At 33.5% G+C, this 24,681-nt stretch overlaps 1 protein-coding gene across 4 annotated transcripts in view; it reads left to right on the top strand.

Annotated features, from left to right (window-relative positions):
* The window catches only part of Wdhd1 (WD repeat and HMG-box DNA binding protein 1), a 56,157-nt gene that overhangs the window by 7,167 nt on the left and 24,309 nt on the right, over positions 1–24,681 (top strand). For 3 of the 4 annotated variants that reach the window (XM_048793552.1, XM_048793553.1, XM_015480907.2), the window contains 10 exons: positions 777–872; positions 3,139–3,231; positions 4,236–4,342; positions 4,550–4,691; positions 8,649–8,856; positions 11,846–12,024; positions 13,483–13,667; positions 16,273–16,514; positions 18,346–18,483; positions 20,410–20,566. In XM_048793552.1, coding sequence (XP_048649509.1) covers positions 777–872; positions 3,139–3,231; positions 4,236–4,342; positions 4,550–4,691; positions 8,649–8,856; positions 11,846–12,024; positions 13,483–13,667; positions 16,273–16,514; positions 18,346–18,483; positions 20,410–20,566 — 1,547 coding nt within the window. The remainder of the gene's footprint in view (positions 1–776; positions 873–3,138; positions 3,232–4,235; positions 4,343–4,549; positions 4,692–8,648; positions 8,857–11,845; positions 12,025–13,482; positions 13,668–16,272; positions 16,515–18,345; positions 18,484–20,409; positions 20,567–24,681) is intronic. The other variant, XM_048793554.1, reaches the window with a different exon arrangement.

Raw genomic sequence — 24,681 nt, 5'->3', positions numbered from 1 at the left:
TAAGTATTGTTTTTGTGATCAAGTTTCAGAATATTCTAATGTAAAATGAATATATATGTTAAAGATTTATTGTTTTGTTGTCAATCACAAGGGGAATTACAGTTTATATTTCACTTTAAAGCTTTGTAAATAAAAAAGATTTAATCATCATATTTTTATAGATAATACCATGTGTTGTGCCTAGTATTAGAAGTTGGGGAGACAAAAATAAATAATGCATGGGCTATGCTTGATTTGAAGAGTCACATGTACAACTTATTCCAACTTAGCCTGATAAAGGCTTTAAAGGCCTTATGAAAAATGCTTTCCAAATTGGCAGAAGGAACAGTTAAGTTTTCCTTAGACAATCAAAGTGGACTTGACATTTCTAGAAATAACATGGCTAATGGGAAAAATATTCCCAAAAGGTATGCCTTAGTTTCTTCCCATTGGTCTGACTTTAACACCTTGATATTTTAGGGTAGACATTTCAAATTTTATTTATTCTTTGAGACACATTAAGATTTTAGCATACTGAGGACTTGTGTATGTGTGTTTATTCATTCAGTATGTTATTTACTCATTAGACATAGAAAATACTAATTTAAAAAATTTGTACTCTTCGTACCTCTGAAGAACTTAAAACAGTATAGGTTAATGAGGCATTATAATTGAATTAAAGTTCATTAAGTTGCTTTGTTTTTTGAAATATATATCAATTTGAAGAAGCCACCTAGTAATTATACTCAGTTCTGCATATATTTTGGGGAAATAAATTTTCTTTTTTCTAAACTCAGACATGTGCTATTAGTTGGCCACTCCTACAAAAATGCAACGATATGATAAATGCAAAATCCATCTGCAGACTTGCTTGGCAGCCAAAAAATGGGAAGGTAAATTACTTTTATTTTTCAGTTTTTGAATCATTTCTTTTGATCCTTGTCAACTTTCAATGTAAGAATAGTTTTTTAAATTTCAACTGTTTCATTTAGATTGTAGATTTTTGAGCCATATGTCAAAAAATATTGAAATACTTTAAGAAATATTTAAATTTTTTGGAGCTTGTTTTTGAAGTATATGTTTTGCCTGAATTAATTGCATAGTTTTCTTTACATTCTGTTTAATGGAAGAACTATAGAAACAGTCTTGTTATGTCCACTCTTATTGGTAGTATTTAATGTTTTGGAGATACTGACACAGACAACAAAATGTTAAGAGAAGTTTGAAAGAAAGAAAGACAATGTTTGTTTTTTTTAAATGAGATGCTTGTGTATGAGGAAATCCCAAGAAAAATCAACTGAGAGTGAAAACTTTCTAATAATAAGATTCAGGGGCCAGGGACAATTCAGTGGTAGAGCACTTCCCTGGTGTGTACAAGGAGCCCTGGGTTCAGTCGTCAGCACTGGTGGGAAAAAAAGAAAGAGGAAGAAGAAGGAAAATTCAGTAAGGTAACTGGAAGCATAATTAATATAAAAACCAATAGCTGTCTTTTATACAAACAGTAGCCACTTAGAAAACATAATGAAAGTAAATAGTTCCTTTACTGTTAAACCAAAAATGATAAAGTAGCCAGGTTAAAATACCATGAAATGTGAAAGATGTATGTAAAGAAAACTTCGACATGCTTTTAAGAGCAGAGAAAACAAATCCTATTCTTAGAAGGGAATTCTTTATATACATAAAGATGTCAGTTCCTCCCTAAATTAATTCACAATTTTGACAGCATTCAAATATAAAATATCAGTCAGGTGTTTGGCAGGATAAGACAGTTTATTTTCAAGTCCATGTGGAAAGTAAATCATTGAAAAGAAAAGTGATGAAAGCTTCTAAACCAATCAGATATTAAAACGTACTATGAGAATTAGAAGTTCATTATTGACTCATGAGTAGTCGCATACCTATTAAACAGAAATAGACAAAAGTATATGTGAGAATTTAGTGTTTAGTAAAGATGGGTACTAGGGATTGAACCCAGGACCTCAGGTTGGCTAGGCAAGCACTGTACCACTGAGCTACACTCCCAACCCCATACAGATAGTTTTTTGTTTTTTTGTTTTGTTTTGTTTTGTTTTTTAATATTTTTTTAGTTGTTGATGGACCTTTATTTTATTTATTTATTTACATGTGGTGCTGAGAATCGATCCCAGTGCCTCACACATGTGAGGCAAATGCTCTACCTCTGAGCCAAAACCCCAGCCCACAGATAGGTTTTAAAGTTAAAAATATATGCACCTTTAATACTATCAGAAGTACTAATTAAAATAATGGGTTACATTATTTTTATTTATCAGAGATGGTCAAAAGTGAAAAATTTAATTGGATACAGTGTGGAAGAAGATTCAGTAGTTTTTATCAGAATAGATGACTTAATAATTCTAAGTGCATATATTATGAGCATGTTCATAGCATGCACTAAAAATATGTATTAAAAAAATGTTGCACCACTGTTGTTAATAATAGAAGATTGGAAACATTCTGAATGTTTATTTACAAGAATTGGTAAAATCAATTATGGTAGTTCTGAAAGTGAGTTTCTCTAATTGTTAGAATGAGGTATATCTTGTGGCTGGGGATGTGGCTCAAGCGGTAGCGTGCTTGCCTGGCATGCATGCGGCCTGGGTTCGATCCTCAGCACCACATACAAACAAAGATGTTGTGTCCGCCGAAATCTAAAAAATAAATAAATATTAAAATTAAAAAAAAAAAAAGAATGAGGTATATCTTTATGTCCTTGAATGGAATAATCTTTAAGATATATTAAGTAAAACACATCAAGCTGTAGAATAGTAGGTATATGTATGATGCTACTGTTTACTAACTAAAAAGAGTGGGAGTGTGTGTATATATTTAAATGTTTACTAACTAAAAAGAGTGGGAGTGTGTGTATATATTTAAATGTTTATATATATACTTAAATATATGTACACATTCTTGTGTAATCTATGCTTAATTGCCATTGAGGTGTAGAAATAGAATTTAGGGACAGGAGGGAGACTTTTAGCATACCCTTTGGTGTCCCATGAACTTTACCCCTGGTACTGGGGTTGAATAAATTTGCTTATACACCTTATAAATTTATCTGGATGAATTATATGCCTTTTTTCTCCCCTTCACATTGAATTTAATACAAACTTTTGTTTAAATTATCTTTTCTAATAGTTATTGGCAGTTCCTGTGGAAAAATCTGTAAAATTATATAGAAGAGACACTTGGAATAATCAATTTGATCTTTCAGACAGTTTCATCTCTCAGGTAGGTTTTGTAAATGACATTCTAAGTAGGCTACAGAGAGTTTTTAATGAAAACTTCACAAAATACAGTAGCAGTTAAATATTGGAAGTGAAGAACAGCTACAGTCTGCTGTGTCTTATGTCTACCTTCTATCCCCTGAACTTTTTTCATTCTATCAATAACTGGATATATATAGGTCTTATCTTACCTTTATCCTTTGTGAGGTTTGATAAGAAAATCTTTTAATTTATAAGAAGTTAAATTTAATGCTAGCAGAGAATTATAACAAGTTATTCTTGAATTATCATTGATTGGCTTTTATTGTTAAGTGAGTTTCATTGAGACTTGTGATCATAGTCTCTGAAATTTTAGAGCAAGGAAGGTTATTGATCTATATTCTCTCTCGCTCTCTCTTACATGCATGCATACAAATATTTTGCAATGAAGGAAGCATAGGCCCCAATAGTTCAGCAATGGCTTATAAGATTTACTTCAGGTACTAGTTTCCTTATCTTGATGGTGAATACTAAGAAGATACTTGGTATTTTGTTTTTTTAATGTAATAATTTTTTAGATTTTACTTTTAAAATTGTTGTAGTATAGTTTGTTCATGATAAACAAAGTAATACCTGCTAGCAATAGTTGAATATTATTGAAAAAGAAAGTTTGAAAATAAACAAACTTGAAGCTGGGTGCTGTGGAGCACATCTGTAATCCCAGTGGCTCTGGAGGATGAGATAGGAGGATCTCGAGTTCAAAGCTAGCCTCGGCAATGGTGAGGTGCTAAGCAACTCACTGAGACCCTGTTTCTAAATAGGGCTGGGGATATGGCTCAGTGGCTAAGTGCCCTTAAGTTTAATCCACGATGCCCCCCACCAAAAAAAGCAAACTTGGTATTGTCATTCCTATGTCAAATTAGAAATAATATTGAATAGGAATATAAAAATTTAAATTTGGTAATAAAGTAATAATTTAGTTTCAAGTTATATACAATTGTTATTTATTTATTAACTCTTTTTTTATAGACCCTCAATATAGTAACCTGGTCTCCCTGTGGGCAATACTTAGCTGCAGGTAGTATTAATGGTTTAATTATAGTTTGGAATGTGGAAACCAAAGACTGCATGGAAAGGTATGATTCAGTACATGTTGCTTTTATTCATTTCTATATTTTGTTTTATTTTGAAACATTTTAAAGTTTTAATTATTAATGAGAATGAAGATAGTAGCTTTTAGATTGTAAAAAGTCATTTCACCCTTTCTAATTAAAATTATCTAAATAACTGTATAGTTTATGTTTTCTTGACAGTTTTTAAGAGCCCACTTTATTTGTTTTTAGGGTGAAACATGAGAAAGGTTATGCAATCTGTGGCCTGGCCTGGCATCCTACTTGTGGTCAGATATCTTATACTGATGCAGAGGGAAACCTTGGACTCCTGGAAAATGTATGTGACTCCAGTGGAAAGATGTCAAGCAGGAAGGTAATAAGTAATATGGTCAAACAGTTTCTTCAGAGTGTTTTTGGGTCTTTGGAAGACATCACAAATTATCTTACTTTATTATAAAAGTACCATTCATGTTACTAACTTAGATGCTCAGTAATAACATTATTTATTAGTGTTTAATAATAATTAAGCTTATTAACCATTTCAACTTGTGTAACCTAGTGTTTTCCAAATGTATTAGAAATTGTTTCCCTCTGTATGTCTTCCCAAGGAATTTTCTTTGTTAAATACTATTTTAGTATCCTGTATTCTGAGGATTGTTAGGTAAATATTTTATAGCTAAAACTTAAGAGTTAATAGTTGTAACAGGTCTCATTTTGGTTTGTAAACTTTTTCTGCTCTGAATTAGCCTAAGCTATTACAGTTCCCTCTACAACTCTTCTGCTTAGTCATATAGCTTTGCTACAGTGCTTTAAATAAGCCACCTTATTTTATATTTCCTTGCCTTTATTCATTATTCACCCCATGTGACAAATATACCTTTTCATATTTCAAGTCTTAATTTAGACCTCCAGTTAGTTGCAGACTAAATGCATCCATTTATCTCTGCTTCTCCTGAAGCCTTCTTTAAAACTACAATAAAGAAAAATTTTTTCAGCTTTTATATTTTATTATCTAGTATTTTGCTAAAAATTCTGATGTGTGTTTCCCTAATTTCTTGACGCACACACATAAATGGATCAAAAAGTATTTTCATTTAGAAAAGTTGACTCCAACCAGAAATGCAAAACATTAAAAAATAAGCAAACTTGTCTTGTCATTTCTATGTCAAATATAATTAGAAATAATGTAGACTGGGAATATAAAATTTTGACTTTGGTAATAAAGTAGTAATTTAGTTTCAAATTATATAAAATTATTAGCTTAAATTTCCTGGTATACTACTCTTAACCCCAAGGTAGAAGGAGTGCATTTTGCACATATATGACCACAATCTGACCCAAGCTAAAAGGATAGAAAAGACACTTTGAACAGTCCCAAGTAAATATAGGAAGCCTTAGCAGAAAAACCTAAGATTTCTCTGAAACAGTCTTGAGTAGGAAATTTCTAATCCTACATGGATAGTGCTTTTCTGTGGGTTTCTTAGTATGAGTCCAAACTTCACAAAGCACCTTTTAAGACTGGGCCACCCAATAACACATGTATAGCAGTAAGTCCAATAGGCTAGATACAGAGACCATGTAAATAATGGTACAAGAAAATCAAGAACCAGATGCTGAAACTTCCCCTTGTGTTCCACAGTTGGAATAAGTAGTTGGACCCTAGGTAGTTTTCCACTTCTTGGTAGATGGTTGCTGAAATACATCTTGTACCCCTGACTGCTATTTGTTTAAAGAATGTTGTGTTCTGGTCACTCTTTTGGTCCATACTGAGTTGAAGGAGGTGATGTCTTGATCTACAAGGTAGGTGAGTGTATTTAGTATAGCCAGAACATACAAAGTTCTTGACCTGGGTGAAAAAAAATGCTTTTGAAATGAATAATCTCTTGAAGTTTTAAAAACAACAAACAAACAAAAAACAGTTAAACAGAATTTGGGAAACTATAAGATAGAAGGATGATTAGAAACTACCTTTATGTCTACTGCCATACCACCGGGAACGCGTCTGATCTCTGAAGAAACTACCTTTAGGTTCTCAAAAAGTTCGATTCTAAGACCTCAATGGGTAGAAAATGAGGTGAAACTTTTGGAGTGCCTGACTAAATCCCCTGGCATATCTTGGTAGCAATAGGGACTTCTAAAAGTGGGACTGACAACAGGGTTAATTTAATAAGCAAAAAGATCCTTTCAGCCTCAATATCATTGTGCACAGCTGGGTAACTGCCCTCCCCACATATATTCTGGCAGAATGTTAGAGATGTGTTTGTTCTTTGGAAAAAGTAACAGAGAAGTTCCTTGGTTCAGGAATACTGAGTACAGTTGAGCAGCATTGGATGAAGGGAGGAATAGGGAATACTGTACTGAAAACACAGACTTAAATCAAAGTGTAGGTACTTGAATGCCGAAATTCCCTGATCACTTCTAATTGACTCTCAAAATATTGTCAGCCAGTCTTATGCTTTTCAGGCAGGAGATTGGAAGAATCTTCTTTGGAAATCTGTACCAAAAAATCTGTACACAAAAAATGAGAAAAAAATACCGAAAGAGACAAGGGATTTGGGGGGAGCAGGTAATGGGGAATTGAACTCAGGGGCACTCAGCCACTGAGCCACATCCCCAGCCCTATTTTGTATTATATTTAGACACAGGGTCTCATAAGTTGCTTAGCATCTTGATTTTGCTGAGACTGGCTTTGAACTCGCAATCCTCCTGCCTCAATCTCCCAAGTTTCTGGGATTATAGGCATGTACTAGTGCACCTGGCAAGAGATTCTTAATTACAGGGAAGACAACAAGTTGTAAAAGAAAGGAAAAGCAATCCTAATATATTACATCTCTAAAAGGAAGATAGGAATAGTGCCTACCTTTTAGCATTATTAAGAGGATGAAATGAATATGTAGGTTAGAAGAGTATCTAGAAGACTTTGTAAGAATTGGCTATTATTATTCAGCCATGAATAGCATTTATATAATTTTTAAAAATTTATTTAGTTTTTATTCATCCATTGTAGTTATACATAATAGTGGAGTTCACTTTGACATAGTCACAAATGAATATAGTTTTCTTTATTTTAATCCCCATCATGTCCTCTTTCTTTCCTGTTCTCCCTCTCTCTGATTCCCTTCCCATACTCTATTAGTCTTCCTTCTATTCACTTGCATGATTTTAATAATGTAAATACTGTGCATCGATTACATGAAGATGAGAACCTATCTGTATTGGGAGGATTAGGATAGGAAAATAATGTACATGAATGAACTTGGTGATTGTAAAAGGCCACCAAATCTTCATTTTCTGTAGAAGGAAATTAATAGGATCTATTATATATGATTAAAAATTAAAAATAATACTAGGATATTATTTATTAAACTATAAAACTGACTAGTACATAAGCATGTATAACATTAATAAAACAAAATGTTAATTAAGAAAAAAATTTTTAATTCCAAGGTTACCTCTTATAAAATGTTTAAATCCTGCTATCTAGAATTGACCACTCTCTCCTTTTTGCTTTCACTCTTCACATATTTCTGTCACAACACCTGTTAATATTTTATAGCCTTCATCATAAATATAAGGCACAACTCTCAATTTCCAATAAGAAAATTTTTTTAAAAAGTTTTTGGCCAACTTTAGTACATAAACTTTTAAGACTGTAGCTGGAATGGTTAAATATAACATTTAGTTATTAATTACTCATCAAATTATATGATTACATATATTTAGAAGTACTTGTGCAGTTTCTTTTATCCTGTAGGAGTAACTTGTAAACTCTTGCCACGAATCTGCTTGTTATTTTACTTTGTGTAAAGTGATGTAAAAACTTGTTTACAGTGGCATCCAATTCCTGCAATGGTATGTTCATAATTCTAGGAAATATGATTAAATATGTTGAATATCTTTGCCTCCTTTGTTTTTCTTTAATTTTACCACTTTAGTTGAGGTGGTTTAAAGCAAATATATCTTATCTAAGGAGTATAATATGCTTATATTTCAGGCATTTGCTTAGTTACCATGGTTTATAAGTACATATTGGAATCATTGTGCACAGCTGGGTAACTGCCCTCCCCACATATATTCTGGCAGAATGTTAGAGATGTGTTTGTTCTTTGGAAAAAGTAACAGAGAGGTTCCTTGGTTCAGGAATACTGAGTACAGTTGAGCAGCATTGGATGAAGGGAGGAATAGGGATATAGTTCAGTGGTAGAGTACTTGCCTAGTGTGAATGAGGCTCTGGGTTCAATCCCCAGCACTAAAAAAAAAAAAATGCCTTTTGAGTAATTTTCCCCAAATAATTCACTAATGCATTCTAATTTATATTAATTTATTCAAGGTATCTAGCAGAGTGGAAGAGGAATACAACGATCTTTTTGATGGTGATAATACAAGTAATGCTGGTGATTTTCTAAATGATAATGCAGTTGAGATGCCCTCTTTTTCAAGAGGGGCTATAAATGATGATGACGATGATGACCTCATGCTGGCTTCCAGTCATGCTAGACAACGAAGTCATGTTCTAGAAGATGATGAAAATTCAGTTGGTATGCATGTGATAATCTACCTTGTTTAATTTTTCAGTTTTTTATTAAAGCCGATAAAGTAAATTTGTGGAATGTAGGGCAACAAATCCTTATGTTAAAAAAAGTGTTTCAAATTAGTGATCCAAGCCTCTGCTTTAGTGAACTAGAAAAAGAAGAAATTAAACCCCAAAGAGGAAGGGAGGAAATAATGAGCAGAATCCAGTGAAACAGAACAAAAAAAAACATAAAATTACTGAAACTAAGACCTACTTCTTTGAAATGGTCAATAAAATAGAAAACTGTATATCATGACTGATCAAGAAAGAGAAGACAAAAATTATTAATATAAAAAATGAACAAGGAATAGTTACCAAAGATAGTATCTATAGTCTTATACTACCCACTATGGTAGATGCTAGCCATGTGTGGCTGTTGAGCACTTAAAATATGGCTAGCGTTATGTGTGTGTGTGTGTGTGTGTGTGTGGCTGAGGATTGATCTGAGAGCTTCTATGCATGCTAGGTAATTGCTCTACTACTGAGCTATATCCCCAGTCTCAAAATATGGCTTGTTCAAATTGAGGTTCATTAAAAGTATAAAATACAACCAAATAAGATTTTGAAGATAGTATGAAACTTTGTGCTCATAAATTCCACAACTTAGATAAATAAGTTTTTTGAAAGATGCAAACTACTAAGCTAATTCAAGTAGCTAAACTGAATACTATTATGTCTGTTAAATAAGTTGAGATTATAATTTATCACCTTCAAATAAAGTGCCTGTTGCAACAACTTATATATTAAAATAATACATTTGAACATAACTAGTAAAATGCCAATGTACAGTGGCGAATTTTCCTGCATTTAAGTCATATAATATTTATAGAATAGCAGTCTTTATAAGTTTTGGTCTCAGGAGCACTTTACATTCTAAAAAAATCTTGAAGATCTCTAAAGTACATTTGTTTATGGGGTTATGTCTATTTTTATTTACCATATTGGACATAAAAACAAATTTTAAAATAGCATTAATAAATTTATTAAGTGTAAACATGTGGGGCGGGTACCAGGGATTGAACCCAGGTGCACTTTCCTACTGAGCCATATCCCCATCCTTTTTTTATATTTTATTTAGACATAGGATCTTATGAAGTTGCTGAGGCTGGCTTTGAACTCATGATCCTCCTGCCTCAGCTTCTTGAGTCATTGGGATTATAGGCATGTGCCACTGTGCCCTGTGGGGTGGGGGGAATGGTGGGGAGACAAAGCTAGGGATTGAACCCAGGGCTTTGTGCATGCAAGGCAAGCATTGTACCAAGCATGGTACTACATCCCCAGCCCCCCTGTGAAGAAATTTTTGTTAATTAAAAAAATAGGGAAAGAATGGTGGCATCACAATGTTTGTGGTATCTAATGTAGAAGAGAGATTCTCTCATCTGCTCTTGGACTAAATTTATTGCCATGTATTGCTTGTGCTTGAAGTATGTGGGATGAAGAAAATTTTACCTCACTCAAAAGATGTAATACGTGAAGGGAGAAGTATTTTAATAGCCTGTTGAAAGAGTTATAGATAGTTTTTGATACTGTGTGTGTGTGTGTGTGTGTGTGATTTATTTATTTGTAGTGCTGTAGATCAGACCCAGAACCTCATGTGCTCTACCACTGAGCTCCATCCCCAGCCTACATGATAGTCTTTAAGATTATTTTCAGTGTGGAATCTGGAAGCTTCAGTGAACTGATTTTCAGCTCTGTTATTATTAAAATCCATTAGTTAGGGTTGGGGCTGTGGCTCAGAGGTAGAGTGCTCGCCTACCATGCGTGGGGCACTGGGTTTGATCTCCAGCACCACATACGAATATGTGTCCACCTATAACTAAAAAATAAATATTTAAAAATAAATATTAAAAAATAAAATCGTTAGTTTAACTTGAACTTTGAATGGTTTGTTTGTTTTTTAAACCATATTTAACTTTTAACACATGCTTTGTAATTTGGAAAATAATGGTTCACTGAAGTTTATAGACCTTCCTCATTGGCACATTAAAAATTATATAGCTGGGCATGTGGTGCACACCTGTAATCCCAGAGGCTAGAGAGGCTGAGGCAGGAGGATCCCGAGTTCAAAGCCAGTCTTAGCAAAAGCGAGGAAAAGCAACTCAGTGAAACCTAAATTTAAATTTTAAAAAATCCAAATTAGGACTGGGGATGTGGCTCAGTGGCTGAGTGCCCCTGAGTTCAATCCCTGGCACCAAAAAATAAACAAATAAATAAATAAAATATATTTGTTACTATCATAACCAATCTCATCAGAAGTTTTTGTTTGTGTTTTGTAGTACTAGGTCTACTTAGGGCCTCATGCATGCTAGGCAAGCATTTTACCAATGAGCTATCCCCAATCCTCATCAGAAGTTTTTAAATATTAGGAAGTTGTCAAGCTTATAGTAGCAAATACAAGTTTTCCAATATTTTGATTTTCTCAGTTTTAATCACTGGCAACAAATTCTGTCAGTTATTTTTCTTAAATGACAGTCTCACTTCATTCTTTCCAAGAAAATGTTTGCCACATATCCATGTCTGCATAACCATATGTTAGCTGATGTTTATCATTTATTTTTAAACATTAAATAGTTTCCAAAAAACTTTAAGGCAACCATCATACTTCTTTTATGCACATTAACCATTTTTGTGCCAGAACTTTTTTGTTTTTTTAAAACAAACTATGCAAGGATCAATATTTAATAAAATTAGTGTTTTATTACTGTGAGTGGTAGTTAATAATGCAGTAACTACTAACATATTTTGGTATCACTGTCTTGATTTACACTAAGGCAGACAGCAGTCTTATCCCAACAGTATTTTTGCATCATCTCTACGTCTCTTCAATAATGAGAGAGACAAATGTGTCAGTTTTCATTAAGTATGAATAGAAAGGTTATTAGATTCCATAATGCTTTTCTTTTCCAAGGTTATTGGTATTTATGATTCTTTTCATTATATTCTTTGTATTGCAGATGTTACAATGCTAAAAACTGGTCTTCTCAAAGAGGAGGAGGAAGATCAGGCAGGTAGCATTCACAATCTACCACTTGTAACATCCCAAAGGCCATTTTATGATGGGCCCATTCCAACTCCGCGGCAAAAGCCATTCCAGTCAGGCTCTACACCCTTACATCTCACTCACAGATTCATGGTAAGCCTTGGATCTACACTTAACTTTTAAAATAATTTCTCAGCATTTTTTCTAATGATAATTTATTGTGTTGGATTTTTTTAAAAAAACACATTTTTTTTCAAAACCTTGATTAAATGGATTGGAACACTTTGGTTGATTATAATTTTGTGGTTGATTTATTTTATGATTAACTCAGTTTTACTCTTATTTCAACATTATTGAAAATTATGTTAAAAAATTCTGTTTTGCAAAATGACATAATGAACCTAAGTAAATATGACTATATATCTTGAAATACTTCATGGCTGGATGTCCAAACCTTGTTTCTCGTGTATTTATTAGTTAGAAGATACTTTTTAGATGGTGACTCCTAGTAATGTATTAAAGAGTGATAAGTACTAATGGAGATGGGGAATCTGCCCCTTTTCCTCACCCTACTTTCCTGGAATGTAAGCTCTGCAAGGATAGAGATTTTTCTGGTTTTTGTTTCTGTGTGTGTGTGTGTGTGTGTGTGTGTGTGTGTGTGTGTGGTGGTGGTGGTGGTGGTGGGGGATTGGACACAGATCCTCTAGCATGCTGGGTAAGTGCTCTCCACTGCACTATACCCCCAACCTTGTTTTTTTAAACTGATAGCATTTAAAACAAGATATTGCACAGTAGGCATTAAATATATACTTTTTGAATTGATGAACTATTATTTTTTGCTTCAAGTTTGAGAGCTTAAGAAGTTTAGTATCCTGTTTATTGAATATTTGAGGTTTTATTCTCTGAGGAATTTTACCTATTGTCTTTTTGAAAGATAAAGACCTGGCATAATTTTTTTTTGTAGATAAAAATGGTGATGTTTAATATTCACAAAACTGCTGCCATCAGTAATCATCAAGTAACATCTTACTAGTGTCGATACTTTATGTATAATTATTTAGTTAAGTATTTATAGTTATAAATACATAGGTATATTCAAAATGACTATATAATTAAATTAAGTATTGGCGATAATTTTATTAGAAATACTAGGGCATAGTGTGAGCCTGTAGTGACATTAGTGGAAGATTAGTTTTCCAAATGCTGTCAATTTATGTTGCCTTAAAATATATTATTTATCCTATAATGTAAACCAGTTAGTTGGAACAGAAAAAAAAAATTCTTGTTTGTATACATAGCATAAATAAATTAAAGTTTTGAAATGTTTCTTTTGAGGTTTTTAAAAAGTCATGTAATTTATTTTTAAACATTAAATACTCAACTTGTTAATAAATATGCTTATAATTCAGGAAGAAAAGAATAATTAGTAATTGTAGTTCTGATACTGCTACTGCTACCTGAAACTAGAGTTAGATGAGATGTGATAGCTTCTATAACTTAAACCTTGATACAGATTGAGTTACAGTATTGTTAATTCATACTCCTGTAGCCTACTGATTTTTTTTATTTTCAATTTTCCTCAGACTTGTATTTTATCTTACATATTTGTAGGTGTGGAACTCAATTGGAATTATTCGCTGCTATAATGATGAACATGACAATGCCATAGATGTGGAGTTCCACGATACCTCAATACACCATGCAACACACTTGTCAAATGCTTTGAATTATACAGTAGCAGATCTATCCCATGAAGCTATTTTGTTGGCATGTGAAAGCACTGATGAACTAGCAAGGTAAATTCAAGATTATTAGGAAGAATTTGGCACTGGTGAGCTGCTAGATATATTATTGAAATTAAAAACAAAAAGTTAATCAAATAAAGTTATATCTTTTATAGTATGAAATTTCAGATAAAAGCATTTGGTACAAGTACCGGCTTACACATAATACCTCAGAACATGTGTCTGATTTTGCTCTAATTATCTCCGAATTACATTCTCTTAACTACATATCAAACAAAATAACACGACAAAATTTGTAGCTTAATAAAGATGGGATTAATTTTTACGCTGTTAGTGTTGTTATAAGGGTAACATATATTTGTTAGGAAAAAAAGTAACAGAATTTTTAGAAAATGAAAGTATCTATCAGTATGAACCCTCCTTTTAAAATTTACCTTGTTGAAGTGTAATTTACGTACAGTAAGTGTTCCTATTTTAGGTATATGATTTGATGGTTTGACAAATGTGTAACTACTACTACAACTATTTATACATGTTTTTTGTTGTTGTTGTTGTTGTTTGTTTTATTTTTCTTTCTTTCTTTTTTTTTTTTTTTTTTTTNTGATGAGATTGGTTATGATAGTAACAAATATATTTTATTTATTTATTTGTTTATTTTTTGGTGCCAGGGATTGAACTCAGGGGCACTCGACCACTGAGCTACATTCCGAGCCCTATTTTGTATTTTATTTAGAGAGAGGGTCTCACTGAGTTGCTGGGGCTGGCCTTGAACACAAGATCTTCCTGCCTCAGCCTCTGGAGTTGCTGGGATTACAGGAGGGCACTACCAAGCCCGGCTTCTTTTCCTTTGCGGTTGCTATGGATTAGATTTGAAATCTACTCCTTGGGGAAAAAAAGTATGAATAAGGAAAAACAAAAGTACTGTTTATTAATTTGCTGTTTTTAATATATTTTGGACTTTATATGTTTTGATAGTAGTTAATACGTAGGTAGCTAGGAAAAAATCATGATAAGGCCTTAGATGCAGCTATGTTTTTGAGGTTTTTTTCATTTTTAAGGAAAAATTTTTTTTCTTTCTCTTTTTTTTAATATTATAGCCAGATTAGTCTTTCTTGATCTCTTTTATTGATACTCTTGATATACTTGATGGATGGATTTTACTTCTCCTAGGTGATTTGAAATTAAAATGCATGTAATGATACATAATTGCTTATTGTGCTCAAAGTATAGCTCACAACCTAGCATTGTGGGTCACCTGGAATTTGTTGAAAACCCAGAATCTCAGATCTCACCCAGACCCTCTGAATCAGAATCTGCATTTTAATGAGATCCTCATGGGACTGAATACATTAATTAAAATCCAGTGAATGCTATATTAAGTCATTTTAACATTTTGATTAGTGTGCTAATTTACACATTATAAAATCAATTCAATACTGCATTTATTACTGAGTTAAATCAGGTTATTCAAATAATCACAGGCCTGGGATATAGCTCAGTGGTAGAACACTTGGCTAGCATGCACAAGGCCCTGGATTTTATCCCTAGCACCACAAAAATAACCACAATAATACAAAAATACTGTTGAGTAAGTGACTCCAACACAGAATGTCTTGCATAATTAGAACATATATTTCCATGTGCAGTTTTGATTTTAGATATCCTTTCTGTTCTCCTTAAATATATTTCACAGCCCTAGACAATGTTACCTTTTTTATAAGATTAGATATTAAAATTACTGTTCAGAATGTCACTGCTGTTTGTGATTCCAAATACTTATGGTATCTGTATTCTGAAGCTTAAAGAATAACTTACATTTGGGCTGGGGATGTGGCCTAAGCGGTAGCGCGCTTGCCTGGCATACGGGTGGCCCGGGTTCGATCCTCAGCACCACATACAAACAAAGATGTTGTGTCCGCCAAGAACTAAAAAATAAATATTAAAATTCTCTCTCTCTCTCTCTCTCTCTCTCTGTCTCTCTCTCTCTCTCTCTTTAAAAAAAAATAAAAAAGAACTTACATTTATATATGTATGCTCAAAGGAAAAAAACTGAAACATGAAATTTTTGGCAGTGATTGGTAGTCTCTGATTCTACTATGTGTAATAATTTTTTCTTTTTTCCCTTTTGGTTACTTTTTTCAGTAAGAGAACTGTTGCTTAATATTTTCATACTTACTATCTTTAAAAATCTTAGTTGTGGGCCTGGGGTTGTGGCTCAGCGGTAGAGCACTTGCCTAGCATGTGCAGGGCCCTGAGTTCGATCCTCAGCACCACATATAAATAAATAAAAAATAAATGAGGGTATTGTGTCCAACTACAACTAAAAATCAATATAAAAAAAAAATCTTAGTTGTGTTTTTTTTTGTTTACATTTGCAACATAGAATCACATTTAATGGTTTTAGCTTGCCTTTTTAGTTAATTAACATTATATTATAGAGCATTTTCCTATATCTTTGAATATTCATAAAAAATATGGTTTAATAGTTTTAGTATAATTCATTTTCAGGATATTTCATAATTATTTTCTTAAAACAGTTTTTATACTGAAGTATATACTAGAAAAATAAACTTTTGTTATTGGGTTTCATGATTAGTTGTATATATAAAACATCTCATAAAAGTTGGGTTGTCTCTCTTTTTTTTTTATTTTTTAGCAAGCTTCACTGCCTGCACTTTAGTTCTTGGGATTCAAGCAAAGAGTGGATAGTAGACATGCCTCAGAATGAGGATATTGAAGCCATATGTTTGGGTCAGGGATGGGCTGCTGCTGCCACTAGTGCCTTGCTCCTTCGATTATTTACTATTGGAGGTGTTCAAAAAGAGGTCTTCAGCCTTCCTGGACCTGTGGTGTCAATGGCAGGACATGGAGAACAGCTTTTCATTATTTATCACAGAGGTAGATTTTTCAGTCTTTCATAAATTAAATTATGACCTGCAGTAATATGGAAATTATTGAGCTTTTTGTTGGTACTTTTGGGCTTGCTTTTGCATTTATTTAATATTGCATCAGTGTAATCTTTGTGGAGAATTTTGTTGTATGTACTAATAGCAAAGAAAATGAGAACTTTATAGAACTTATGTGGTATTGTCAAGAGAATTCCAAGTCTGATTGATTACTTACATGTCTAAATCGCATCTTTGGGGGCTGGGGATGTGGCTCAAGCGGTAGCGCGCCCGCCTGGCATGCGTGCGGCCCGGGTTCGATCCTCAGCACCACATACAAAGATGTTGTGTCCGCCAAAAACTAAAAGATAAATATTAAAAAATTCTCTCTCTATCTCTCTCCTCACTCTCTCTCTCTCTTTTTAAAAATAAAAATAAATAAATCGCATCTTTGGGCAAGCGTGTCAGTGAACTTTCATAATTTAAAAAAAAAAAAACTCAAAAATTAACTCACTTCTAGTGTAAAGGACGAAAACAACTTTGAATGTGACTTTTCAAAAGCTGCTGACACCTTTTCCTCACTTCATGTTGTCTTCAGTCCCCACCACTATGTGGTCTTAAAACTGGTCTTACCAAGATTACCACTGATATATTTGCACTTTTTTTTTTTTTTAACAATTCCATCAGATATACTTTCTTGGCTTCTCTGAAGTTCCTGTATGTTTGTGACTTCTAAATTGATATCACTAGTAGTACCTTATTGCATGTCTAGATTTTCATATATTATTGAAATTAAAAACAAAATGTTAATAAAATAAAGTTATATCTTTTATAGTATGCTCACTTGAAACCTCTATGTAGGCATCTCAATTCTTCTCTTTCCCTCACTTCCCATTAGAAAAGCTATATTGTCGTGTCAGTTCTATGGAGTAACAGATTCCAAATCTGTCTCTTCATTTTCTCCACTCATACCCTGGACCAACCGGTATGTCATGTCAGACTGCCATAATAGCCTATCTATTCTTCCAGCTCTCATTCTTGGCCTTTCAAGGTCTGTTTTTCACACAGCAGTATGAAAATCAGATCATCTCCCTCTTCTGCTCAAATCTCTCTGAGGTTCTTTCGCTTTTAGCGAGACTTCTTATTGTAGCTGGTAAGGTGATCTGATCCTACACGAGCTGAACTTTGCCCTCTGTAGCCTCATCTCTTGCCACTTTCTCTTTTTGCCATGTTCTGGCCATACTTGCTACTTTGTGTACTTTGAACACCGTGAGCTTGCCCCTGCCAGAGGACCTGCCATCAGTGATTCCCTCTTTCTCCTGTAGTATTCCTTTCTTTAACATTTGCATGGCTTGCCCCAACTTGCAATTCATATCTCAGATTAAATTTTACTTTCTCATAAAGGCCACCTCTAACTATAATCTAAACTAATCTCTCAGTTCATTCTAACACATATTTGCTTCAAATCTTTGGTAGCGTTTTTTGCTCTTCTTGAATCTTTTAAATTTCTTTTTCAACCTGAGTATGAATTTCATGGGGAAAAAAAACCCAAAAAACTGTTTACCATTGTAGCTTCATTGTCTAGACCAGTGCCTAGGGTTACATGATAAGTTCTTTATAAATAAATCTTAATTAAGTGAATATCATTTATAATCATTTTATATAAATAGTCCATGTAACATGTTATTCTATTTCTAATACCTGAATGGTGCCTCACATGGGTTGTCTATAAAAATAGTACTAGTTATTCTAAAATAGAAACATAAAATCAATCAAGAAAATAATTTTTGCATTATTGCTAAATAACCTTCAATGCTTGATTTATATTTACATTTTCTCACTAGGTACAGGATTTGATGGAGATCAGTGCCTTGGAGTTCAACTATTAGAGCTGGGGAAAAAGAAAAAACAAATTTTACATGGTGATCCTCTTCCTCTTACAAGGAAATCCTACCTTGTCTGGGTTGGTTTTTCAGCTGAAGGCAAGCTAATTTTTTCTTTATATTAAGCTCACTTTTCAAGAAGAAAATCATTAATGAATTTAATTAATTTCCTTAAAGATAAGTTGTCTATATTTTACATTTAATTTCTGTATTTTAACATGTTGGTAGAATTGGAAACTGCACTTGTTAGGTAAAGTAATATGTGTAAAGAACAAGATTTCTTTTTATGAGAATTCACATTAGAAACTTACTAATGGAAATGGTTTCCTAATATTTATTTATTAGACAGCAAGGTGGAAATACAAATCAACAGTAAAATAGGATCTTTCCTAGCAGATTGTACACAAAATTAAGAATTTTCTGGAACTGTCCTGTCCATTGCAATTAACTACTGGCCACATGTGGCTATTGAACACTTAAAATGTGGCTAATGTTCTGTAAGTATATTCTCCAAATTTAGTATTAGAGAAGAATGTAAAAAACTCTAATCTTTTTTCTGTTGTTACATTTTTAAGTGGTAATATTTTGGATATGTTGGATTAAATAAGACATTAAAATTAACTATCCCTCCTTTTTTAAAAGAGGCATTATGAATTAAAAAATCATATTTGTGTAGGGCTGAGGAAGTAGCTTAGTGGTAGAGCAATTGCCTAGCATGGGCAGTGATTGCCCTGGACTAGTACTGCAAATAATAAATTTGCAATGTGTTTACACACATATATTTGTAACATATGTATGTATTTGTTATATACATTACATTTGTGACTCAACGTGTTTCTGTTGGATGGTGTATTTTAGACCCATTTATAGTGGCTTATGATATGATTTGAAAGACAGGGAAGAATACCATATTTTAAAGCATTTGTTATCCTTCTCTTAGAGGCTTAAATATTTTTGTTATTAGCAGTGTATGGTCTTTGTTTACATCACTGAAAACATCAATTTTGTTTGTTTGTTTGTTTTGCTGTATCAGAGATGGAACCCAGAAATGCTCTACTTATCTTCAAACCTAACCCTTTTCATTTTTTTATTTGAGACGGGGGTTTGCTAAGTTGCCCAGACTGGCCTCAAACCTGGCCTACCTTAGCCTCCCAAGTACCTGGGATTACAGGCATGCCCTACTATACCCGGTTTATATGTCTTTAAAGTGTTGACCATTTTTGGATTTGTTTTCTATTGGGATATTATTAGTCATTTATGCTTTAATAATAATAGTTCCCATTTATATAGCTTTTTCTTTTCCCAAGTTCCAATCATATGTAATCCCTGAGGAAATTAATGTTTTCAGAGTGAGAGAGGTATGAAGCTACAGGTATGAAAAGGGTTAATTAGATAATTTGTCATGCACTTCCTGAGGTAAGTAGCATAGTAAGTAGGTAACATTTTTGCTATGAAAGAAAAGAGTAATAAAGGTATTTGTTTATATCATTACCTTCTATCAGTTTCTAATCATTTTATCAAATCTCTCTTACCTGGAAGGAGCCTTCAGATGTTAGGTTTTTTTGTTGTCGTTAATGTTTTTCTTGTTTTTCCCTGTAATTGGCTTAAAGTAGTTACTGTTACATTCCAGCAGATGGCAGAGTTTTCATTTGAACTGTGTTTTTTTTCTCTTCATTTGGGTAAATTTCACTCATATCGCATGCAGTTTTTTTCTTCTGTTAGGTCATAGTCTGTGTGGTTCATGAAATTTCACAGAGGGCAGTCTTGGGTTATTTTCCTTTTTTCACTTTGCTTTTTGAAATAAAAGTTAAATCCTGGTGGGGCTGGGATTGTGGCTCAGTAGTAGAGTGCTTGCCTAGCACATGGGAGGCCCTGGGTTCGATCCTCAGTACTACATAAAAATAAATAAATAAAATAAAGATATTTAAAAAAAGTTAAATCCTTGGTATGTATTTTTTTGAAACAGGGTTTATTTAACAAATATGTGCAATATCTCCAAGTAATTTCTTTTTTGTTGGAATATAGGTACCCCCTGCTACGTGGATTCTGAAGGCTATGTTCGAATGCTTAACAGAGGGCTTGGTAATACATGGACTCCTGTGTGTAACACAAGAGAACACTGCAAAGGAAAGTCTGATCACTACTGGGTGATTGGTGTCCATGAAAATCCCCAGCAGCTAAGGTAGGCCATTATTTAAAAAGTGCTTTGAATTCTTTCTTAAAGGCTCTTTATCTTTCATCTTAGTGAATTTACTTGTTTTCCATAGTGTTTTGGTCAGCTTTTTGGCTGCTGCAACTAAAAGACCCCAGAACAATTAAGGAGGAAGAAAAGTTAATTTGGTGGCTCACAGTTTCAGAGGTCTCAATCCATAGACAGCAGGCTCCATTCAGAGAGGCTCCACTGCTGGAGACAAAATATATACCCCAAAGCCATGCCCCCAGTGACCTATCTGCTCCAGCCATACCCTATCTGTTTTCAGTTACCATCCAGTTAATCCCATCATGATTAATCCACTGATTGGGTTAAGGCTCTCATGACCCAATTATTTCTCCTCTAAACCTTCTTGCACTCTCTCACACATGAGCTTTGGGGGGATTCCTCACATCCAAACCATAACACATAGTCATTAAATTGGGAATTTGTATAATTCTATTCCTTTTTGAGATATATATGTTTTTGTTGTTGTTTTGTTGTTTTGTTTTTGCTTAAGTATCATATGTAGGGGATAGGGCTAGTAGAAATTTGTTTATTATAAATGTAGAATTCTCAGTTCATATAGACTCAACTCAGTATTGTATTGAAGATTGTCCTCTTTTTTTGAGATTTGATGTCTTAGTCTCAAAGAATGTCAGTTGACATTTTATAGGTATTTGGTGACTTAAGAGATCTTTGTTTTCATGGAGCTTATAGTTTGTTTGGAGAGAGAGATAACAGAAATAAGTAAAATATTTATTACTGCTTTGGATACATTCCACTAATTAATCTGACCAGACCCCAGACCCATGATGGAGAATTAATAAAAAGGTATATTCCAGGAAGGGTGATTATGAAAAACTGTGGCCAGCAGTACGAGTCTTTATAGGAGACTACATTCTTTGTAGAATAAAGTAAAAGTAGTCCATGCAGAGTAAGCAACATGGACAAAGGCTCTGAAGTTAGAAAAGGATTGAAAAGATTTAAATGTGGCTATGATACAAGAAACAAGGGATAATGGAGTCATAAATCCAAGGTGATATCAGAAAGTTAGAGGCTGTATTATAGGTCATACTTAAGTAGTTTGTATTTTATGTCATTTTTCCAGAAAACAGTCAAGGACTTTATCCAGGGAAATCGTGTAATCTGATTTATGGTACAAAATGAAAACTATATGTGTAGTAAATGGATTGAAAGGGTTAAGACTGGAATTGCAGATGGACATGGTGGCATACACCTGCAATTCCAGCTACTCAGGAGACTGAGGCAGGAGGATTGCAAGTTCAAGGTCAGCCCCAGCAACTTAGGGATACTCTGTCTCGAATTTTTTTAAAAAGGGGGGGCTGGGGACATAGCTTAATGTTAGAACATCTCTGGGTCCAATTCCCAGTACAAAAACAAAAAGACTGGAATTGGAGAGATGGTTTTCAATGAGGGGATTTAGCCCCTCCTTCAAGAATATTTGGAAATGTGGGGTATTATTTTTAACTCTTATAGTGGTGACCAGGGGCCACCCTAGCATTTGGAGCTGTGGTGCCAGAGTTGTTAAACATGCTGTAGTATTCAGAACAGCTCCATACTAGAGTTTGTCCCTCCCCAAATGTTGTGTGGGCCTTCACCGAGAAACACTGAGGGCGATTTTTGCAATCATCTAACTCTTGACTATAATTTATTTTTTATATTTTAAAATATTTTTAGACGTTGATGGGCCTTTATTTTGTTTATTTATTTATATGCAGTGTTGAGAATCGAACCAGTGCCTCACACATGCTAGGCAAGTGCTCTACCACTGAGTCAAAACCCCAACTCCTGTGACTATAATTTAGAATGTAGTGGAAATGAAGAGAAGCAGATTTGAGCTGGAAACATCAGACTTGATAGTAGATTAAGGGTTAGAAATAGGAAAGAAGAATTAATAATGATTTTGTTTTAGCAGCTGGATGTCAAACCATTTTCCATTTAAGATGGAAAGGAATTCTTTCTTGATGTTAAAAGTTTGAAATGCCTGAGAAATATCCAAATTGAGATACCAAGAAGTAAGGAAAAAATTACTTAAAAGGAGTCAAATCATAGAAGCTGTAGGGGAGACAAATTCAAGAAATAGACACAGTAGTCAGGAAGAAAAATACAAATGGCTTTCAAATATATGAAAAGATGATTAATATCATTGAATATAAATATAAAACTAAAGAATTTTTAAACATTTATCAGAGAGATCTGAAAGTTTGGTAATATTCTTTTTTTTTCTTTTTTTTGTAGTTGTTAATGGATCTTTTTATTTTATTTATTTATATGCAGTGCTGAGGCTCGAACCCAAGGCCTCACACATGCCAGACAAGTCCTCTACCACTAAGCCACAACCCCAGCCCCTGGTAATATTCTTCATTGGTAAATATTTGGGGGAAGTAACCGTGTTCATACATTCCTGATGGTAATATAAGTTGGTATAATCCCCATGGAGGACAATTTGCCAGAATTAGAAATGCACACGCTCCTTGACCCATCAATTCTGCTTTTAGAATTTGTCCTACACATGTAGTAGTACTTGCTAGTTAAAGTGTGATGCACAGACTAGCAGCATCAACTTAACCAGGGAGCTTGTTAGAAATGCTGCATATGAGGGATTGTGTCAGACCTGCTGAATCAGAAGCTGTACTTTAAAAAGATCCAAGGTGATTCATGTACACACGAAAGTTTGGGAACGTACTACTATTAACACATCTGAGGTGTGATTCACAAAAATGGTATCCTACAGGTAGGGTTGTTATTAGCAGAAGACTGGAAACCTAAATTTCCAAATACATTCTGTATATCTGATTCCTAGAATACTACCGCTTTTTAAAGAAGTAAAGCAAATCATACATGTAATAAGGAACTTGTACCCAGAATATGTGAAGAACTCTTATAACTCAGAAAAATAAAGCAAATCATATATGTAATAAGGAACTTGTACCCAGAATATGTAAAGAACTCTTATAACTCAGAAAAAGAGACCCAATTTAAAAATAGGCAAAGGATTTGAGGAGTTATTTCTCCAGAAAAGCTATTCACTGGCAGATAAGAATGCAAATATATTCATGAAAATAAATCCATTGTTGTCAGTCATTAAGGAAATGAAAATAAAACTGCCAAGAAATATTACTACATATCCACTAGGATAACTGTAATCAGAAAAGGCACAATAATAAGTGTTGATGAGAGTGTGGGAGAATCAGAACCCACTGGCACTACTGGTAGGATACAAAATGATAGTTTGGTAGTTCCTCAAAAGGTTAAATGTAGAGTTACCATATGACCCAGCTACTCACTCCTGGGTATGTAACTAAGAGAATGTGTATGCACATCCATAGAAAAACTTGCATGTAAATGTTCATAGTAGATTTATTCATAATAGCTGAAAAAACAATGCAAATGTCCATCAACTGATGAATAGATAAATAAAAAGTGAATCTATTATTGGACTATGAAAGATAAAGTAAAAATAAATACTACAACAGATGAACCTTGAAAACTATGCTAAGTAAAAGAAACTAGACACAAAGGGCTATATACTGTTTGATTTCATTTAGATGAAGTATCCAGAATAGGCCATCCAGAAACAAATATATTAGTGGTTACCAAAGGGTAGAGGGTTGGGAGGAAGAGTGGAGCACAGAATAGGGAGTAACTTAATGGGTATGAGATTTCTTTTGGGGATGATGAAAATATTTTATATTTAGTGATAATTGATGCACAACTCTGTGAATCTACTGGAAACTACTGACCTGTATGCTCTGTGGTGTGACACAACTAAGGTACATTTGATGTGAACTCTAATGTGTGAATTATGTCTCAGTAAAACTTACGAAAAAGATAAGGACACTATGTGGTGATGTGGAAGGATCTGCAAGATGTGTTGCAGTGAAATTAATACCTTTTGTTTGAAAGGGAGGAGAGCATAAGAATACATAATTTTATTTGATTATATATGCTGAAGAATTTCTGGAAATTCTAGAAAGGAAAGTAGTTAATTGGCAGAGAAAAGTTCAATGGGATAATATATAGAAGAGAACTTCTGTATTTTTTCTTCTTTCTTTCTTTCTTTTTTTTTTTTTTTTTTTTTT

The sequence above is a fragment of the Marmota marmota genome, unplaced genomic scaffold (assembly GCF_001458135.2).
Source record: "Marmota marmota marmota unplaced genomic scaffold, marMar, whole genome shotgun sequence".
Taxonomy (NCBI): domain Eukaryota; kingdom Metazoa; phylum Chordata; class Mammalia; order Rodentia; family Sciuridae; genus Marmota; species Marmota marmota.
Note: the sequence above shows the minus strand (reverse complement) of the source record. Positions and strands in the feature narration are given on the sequence as shown.